The sequence below is a fragment of the Corylus avellana genome, chromosome 8 (genome assembly GCF_965113065.1).
Source record: "Corylus avellana chromosome 8, dhCorAvel1.hap1.2, whole genome shotgun sequence".
Classification (NCBI taxonomy): Eukaryota; Viridiplantae; Streptophyta; class Magnoliopsida; order Fagales; family Betulaceae; genus Corylus; species Corylus avellana.
In genome coordinates this window covers 2,106,019-2,113,271 of record NC_142497.1, presented here as the reverse complement: position 1 = coordinate 2,113,271, position 7,253 = coordinate 2,106,019, and the positions used below count along the sequence as shown (strand labels likewise).

Sequence of the window (7,253 nt, the reverse complement as noted above, 5' to 3'; positions counted from 1 at the left end):
AGGCATAGAAGTCACCTAAACTAGGGGGAGTTCTAGTGTTGCTCAAAAATGGCCAATCTTTGGCCTCACTTAGTCTATGCATTGGCATTAATCTTATTTGCCACCAATGTAGCAGCCATTGAGAAGCCTTACATTTATGCATCTCCACCTCCGCCGCTTTACATTTACAAGTCTCCTCCACCACCACCTTACTATTACAATTCACCACCACCAAAATTCCATTACCCTCCACACCACAAGAAGTCTCCCCCTCCACCACCATATTACTATGATAACTCACCCCAACCACCTCCTTACTACTACAATTCACCACTACCAAAATTCCATTACCCAATACCTCCAAACCACAAAAAGTCTCCCCCTCCACCACCATATGACTACTATAAGTCACCTCCACCATCATCACCATATCCTCCTCCTCCTTACATCTATATGTCACCGCCACCACCCTCACCATCCCCTCCACCTCCTTATATTTACAAGTCACCACCGCTGCCATCTCCCTCATCACCTCCTCCTCCATCTCCATCTCCATCTCCATCGCCACCTCCTCCCTATGTCTATAAGTCACCGCCTCCACCATCTTCATCCCCACCTCCTCCCTATATCTACAAGTCACCTCCTCCTCCATCACCATCACCTCCCCCTCCTTACATTTATAAATCACCACCTCCCCCATCTCCATCTCCACCTCCTCCCTATGTTTACAACTCACCACCACCACCATCTCCCTCACCTCCTCCTCCGTATGTTTACAAGTCACCTCCTCCTCCATCTCCATCACCTCCTCCTCCCTATGTTTATAAATCACCACCTCCTCCATCTCCATCACCTCCTCCTCCTTACGTTTACAAGTCACCACCTCCACCATCTCCATCACCTCCTCCCCCTTATGTCTACAAGTCACCTCCTCCCCCATCTCCATCACCTCCTCCTCCTTATGTCTACAAGTCTCCTCCTCCTCCATCACCATCACCACCCCCTCCTTACGTTTATAAATCACCACCTCCCCCGTCTCCATCTCCACCTCCTCCCTATGTTTACAACTCACCACCGCCACCATCTCCCTCACCTCCTCCCCCATCTCCATCACCTCCTCCTCCTTACGTTTACAAGTCACCACCTCCCCCATCTCCATCGCCTCCTCCCCCTTATGTATACAAGTCACCACCGCCACCGCCACCATCTCCCTCGCCTCCTCCTCCGTATGTGTATAAGTCACCACCACCACCATCTCCCTCTCCTCCTCCTCCATATATCTATAAGTCACCTCCTCCTCCATCTCCATCACCTTCTCCTCCATATGTTTACAAGTCACCACCTCCCCCATCTCCATCGCCACCTCCTCCCTATGTCTACAAGTCACCATCGCCACGATCTCCCTCGCCTCCTCCTCCGTATCTGTATAAGTCACCACCACCACCATCTCCCTCTCCTCCTCCTCCATACATCTACAATTCACCTCCTCCTCCATCTCCATCACCTCCTCCTCCTTATGTTTACAACTCACCACCTCCCCCATCTCCATCGCCACCTCCTCCCTATGTCTACAAGTCACCACCGCCACCATCTCCCTCGCCTCCTCCTCCGTATGTGTATAAGTCACCACCACCACCATCTCCCTCTCCTCCTCCTTCATATATCTATAAGTCACCTCCTCCTCCATCTCCATCACCTCCTCCTCCTTATGTTTACAAGTCACCACCTCCCCCATCTTCATCTCCACCTCCTCCCTATGCCTACAAGTCACCACCTCCTCCATATGTTTACAACTCACCACCTCCCCCATCTCCATCGCCACCTCCTCCCTATGTCTACAAGTCACCTCCTCCTCCATCTCCATCACCTCCTCCTCCTTATGTTTACAACTCATCACCTCCACCTCCTCCATCTCCATTTCCACCTCCTCCCTACATCTATAATTCACCTCCTCCTCCTTATGTTTACAACTCACCACCTCCCCCATCTCCATCGCCACCTCCTCCCTATGTCTACAAGTCACCACCGCCACCATCTCCCTCGCCTCCTCCTCCGTATGTGTATAAGTCACCACCACCACCATCTCCCTCTCCTCCTCCTCCATATATCTATAAGTCACCTCCTCCTCCATCTCCATCACTTCCTCCTCATGTTTACAAGTCACCACCTCCCCCATCTTCATCGCCATCTCCTCCTTATGTCTACAAGTCACCACCTCCTTCATATGTTTACAACTCACCACCTCCCCCATCTCCATCGCCACCTCCTCCCTATATCTACAAGTCACCTCCTCCTCCTTATGTTTACAACTCACCACCTCCTCCATCTTCATCGCCACCTCCTCCCTACATCTATAATTCACCTCCTCCTCCTTACGTTTATAAGTCACCACCACCCCCATCTCCATTGCCACCTCCTCCCTACATCTACAAGTCACCTCCTCCTCCATCTCCATCACCTACTCCTTACTACTATAACTCCCCTCCTCCACCATCGCCATTACCACCAGTTCCCTACTACTACAAGTCGCCGCCTCCTCCTGTTGTTTACTAAACCAATCTATATTTCAATCAAATTATGTGAGTATATTACATGGAAGCATTTTCTTTAAAATACCTAGTCGTCTTTAATTATTTCTATTTGCTTTAATATACCACCATTATTTTGTTATATATCATGATTTTTACTATTTTATTTTGCAGTTTATGTGTTGATGAAAAGAATAAACGATGGTGAAAGATCAGATACTGCCATCTGGGTTTGTTTAATATATAGCATCGTTCAATGTCAATCAAAACAATCCGCTGTGATAGACGGGCATAACAGACAGAAGGGATTAATGATGCTTTGCATTGCTTTTGCAAAAGAAGATTTATTTTCTTGAGCTGATTTATAAGTTTTTTATTTGTTAATTGGACCATATTTGTTCATTCGTGGACGTACATATGCTAATTAAAGGTGTATTTTCTTTTCTTTAATTGGACCATTTCTGTCCATTAATCCATTTGTGGTTAAGTCGTTGACTCTCTCTCTCTATCTCTGTGTCTATTAATACTTTAATTATAGAATGCTTATAATTAGTTTGCCGAGTAACTCATAGAAACAGAAACAAGACCTAGTTAGTGGACTAATTTAATTATAAAATATTCTAATCGTATGGTTTAATTTCCAAGGACTCTTATTTAATGAAAAACATATAAATAGTTTTTATATTCATAATAATAATAAAAAAAAAATCAAAGCATTCTTGACTCCATATATAAATTAACCAATTGAAAAGCTTCTCCAGGCTTCTAATTCATTTTTTTTTTTTTTTTTAAGAAAAATCATTTTGTCCCCAGCACTGATCAGAAGCTTACACACGTCAACTTTTCATTGTCCATGAACATTTTTAACATATATTGTTATCGAGTGACGTTGCATGATTAGTCGAAGTTCAAGATATGATTATAAATCATATCATGGAAAAGCGATCTTTTGACATTTTGTGCAGGTGCAAATGCTATATAATATTCTTTGAAATTGTGCATATTTCATGTACTCAAACAACATGACGCAGAATTAAAAGATTAGAGTTGAAGAGTCTAATTCGTTTAATTAAATGCGTCAAATTAAGATTGACCCTGATTATATCCATGCTTCGACATGATCCAAACCTAACACATGACATAATAACAGACAATTTTTGACATGATCCGTGAATTCGACACGAACGGCCAATACAAATTAAATTAGGGGTTAGGGTTGAAACTGAGGCGGATACACACTACAGGGGCAGGCCCATAATTTTCTTTTTTTTTTAAAAAAAAAAAAAAAATTTCAAAAAAATTTTTAATTTTAAAAAAAATATATATTTTTATGCCCAAATTTTCTACTGGCTCCTATAAATAAACTCAAATTTCATATTTTGACACTTTTAGCCCCTATAAAACTCAACCCAGCCCAAATTTCAGCCCAAAAATCAGAGTAAACTGAAGGAGAGTTGTCTTATATTTTATTATTTTATTTCTGCCCCTAGCAGATAAATTCCTGGATACGCCACTGGGTTGAAAGATTTGATCCGTTTAATTAAATGGGTTGGGTTATGATGTTTTACCTATATAATTTATACACATGCCTCAACATGATCATCCAAACCCGACACATAAACATGAATTGCGATCTCTACGTACGACGAAGTATTTTGCTTACAAAGTTTCAGTGAAATTTCAAAGTAATTAACTGATTGATCACCATGTATATATATGACTGTCCAATTATATAGTATGAACACTATATATATATATATATATTATACAAAATGATTAAGCAATCTAATAATCATTGTTGACAGATATTTTTATTTAATCTGGTTTAAAACATAATATCAGTATTTATTTATATGAGGATCTGGTTTAAATAATATTGTCTTAAAATTCAATATGCTTCCATGACCATCACCATGTCAAAACATTTTTCATACAAAAATAAAGCCCTCACCAGTTGGTGTAGTTGAAATACTTTTTCTGCTAATGATCACCAAAGAACTTATCCTAATTAATTAATTAATTGGTATTTACACTCCATAATAAAGAATGAGGTTACAGACTCTAAACTCTCACTGGCTATGTATATATTACCGGTTACAAACTTAAGGTCTCCAACTCTAATATATCATCTCAAATCATCATTTATTTTTAGGGACAAATTAATGCAAAATTGATTTTTGTGATTAGCCTAAATTATAAATTACTACCTGTAATATAAAAAATAATTTATAGGTTACTGTAGTTGGCTTAAATTACAAATCATCCCCTGTGATATAAAAAATAATTTATAGGTCCTCAATGTAGGCCAAAATAACAGTTTACTCAATGAAATCAATTTTCATGCTCTAAAAACAAATGCCAGTTTAATAAAAAAGAGTAACCCAATTTTCTCCAACTTAATTTGAAGGAAAACTGTGACGCAATTTATTAACTTGAATGTTGTTTTTATTTATTTTTCAATGGTTAGAAAATGTGACAGTCAAATTCTCACAAATGCTCCCAAATCGTAGCGAGGAAAATGAAAATGAGAGATGATTACGCACAGAGTAAAATTTTGGAGATATTAGAGATTAGATTAATTTACTGAAGGAGTATGACTTTGAGTGAGGGTTAGTGTATAATTTTAGATGGTGTTCTAAAATGATTTTTCATTTAGGCCAAATACATGAACCTATAATTTTTTTTATTTTTTTATTTTTTATTTTTTACATAGAATGATTTGTAATTTAGGCCAATCGTAAGGACTAATTTTACATTTATCCCTTTATTTTAAAAACTAACAAATATATATATATATATATATATATATATAACTGGTGAAGGTCTTGATGTTGGTCAATTTGCGTAGCAATAATAAACAAAAGTAAAAAGGATACGTACTTTTCATAGCAACTTGTCCAATTTTAACATAGTTTGAATGGAGTAGTCCACATCCACGTTGTTAGCTAGAATAAAATCTTCCCCTTGATGTTGGTCAATTTGCGTAGCAATAATAAACAAAAGTAAAAAGGATACGTACTTTTCATAGCAACTTGTCCAATTTTAACATAGTTTGAATGGAGTAGTCCACATTCACGTTGTTAGCTAGAATAAAATTTAATGATATATATATATATATATATATATATATATATATATATATATATATAATGAAAGATCGTGAATAATGAAATATCATTCACGATCTTTCATTATTTTTGTAATTACACTCAACTTTAAAAAGTATCAATTTAGTGTATTAATCATTCAATATTTTTCAATTTTAATTTATCTCCCCATCAAGATTTTCCATTAAATCCGTGTCCTAATTCCCAATATATATATATATATATATATATCTTCAAGATTCAGGCGTGGTTATTTTTGTAAATTTGATTAAATTCTGACCAAATTCCTAAATCCTCACAATTTATGTCGTTTTTTTTTTTTTTTTTTTTTTTTTTGAAAAAAGGAGAGGTATTTTGAAAGTTTTGTCACTCCTCCGTTAGGATTTAGCTGAAATTGAAAAAAAAATTAAAAGATAAATACACTAAATTGACAATTTTAAAGCTTAAAGGTATGTATGATTGTAAAACTAATGAAAGATTATGGGTTGTAAGTGAAGTTTTCTCTTATTATTGATTATTGATCCCCTAATATTCTTATCCGTTTGGGTTTGCAATTTTAAAAAGTGCTATTTAAAAATAGCAATTTTAAAATGTATTATTTAAAAATGTAATTTTTAAAAACGCAGTTAAAAGTTTGACAAAAATCGTAATTTGGAGTTTAAAGTCATAATTTAGGCTTTTTAGCCTTTTAAAATTGTGCGCATATTTAATACTTTTTCAAGTTCCAATTTTTTAAAAACACAATATCAAAATAATAATTTGTTTTTCGTGATTTAATTTATTTTGTCTATAAATTAAATCGCATTGTTAAACATTCCCTTCTACCCAGCTAGGTAGCTAAACGCAATGTCTAATCTATAATGCCAGACTAGTCCCGGTGCTGCATGTGGCTACTGTATCCTTGCGTACGTAGCCATGGCTTACTGTATCCTTGCGTACGTAGCTCGTCCTCTCACTGAGATGCTTCTTTTCTTGTCAATATGTTCAACTTAACATTCAAGTATTTTAACTAAAATATCATTACTAGCTAATATATACATTAACACACACACACACACACACACACATATATATATATATATATCAGATCTTCACTAAATTAGGAATTGGATTTTTTTTGGGTAAAATGCATGTAAAATCTGGTTTGAATTTCAGATTATTTCTACCCGTTTCTATGTTTTGACCCAATGATATTTTAGTTTTTTTATTTTATTTTATTTTATTTTTATTTTTTATTATTTGATTAAAAAAAAAAAAAAAAACTAAAATATCATTGGGTCAAAACATAGAAACGGGTAGAAATAATCTGAAATTCAAACCAGATTTTACATGCATTTTACCCAAAAAAAATCCAATTCCTAATTTAGTGAAGATATATATATATGTGTGTGTGTTAATGTATATATTAGCTAGTAATGTTGGTTGCATAGTCCATGTAGACTATTAAAGCTAGGGCGCAGATAAATTAAGTAGTGGGTAGATGATTCATTTAGAGGCTACTCTACCGATCGATGGGAAGCCCACTACCCCTCAAAGTTAGATTATAGGTTAGTGAGAGGTTTCATGCACTTTACTCATTGAAGGAATGGCTATATAAATTGTGACCTCTCTGAGTGTTTTTTCACAGGTAGTCCAAATA

General features: G+C 36.3%; 1 protein-coding gene across 1 annotated transcript; it reads left to right on the top strand.

Annotated features, from left to right (window-relative positions):
* The first annotated feature begins 48 nt into the window (after positions 1–48).
* LOC132163803 (uncharacterized) lies at positions 49–2,532 on the top strand. The gene is made up of 2 exons (XM_088519246.1): positions 49–2,130; positions 2,188–2,532. The coding sequence occupies exons 1-2, from the start codon at positions 49–51 to the stop codon at positions 2,530–2,532; spliced, it is 2,427 nt and encodes an 808-aa protein (XP_088375372.1).
* Positions 2,533–7,253: the final 4,721 nt, after the last annotated feature.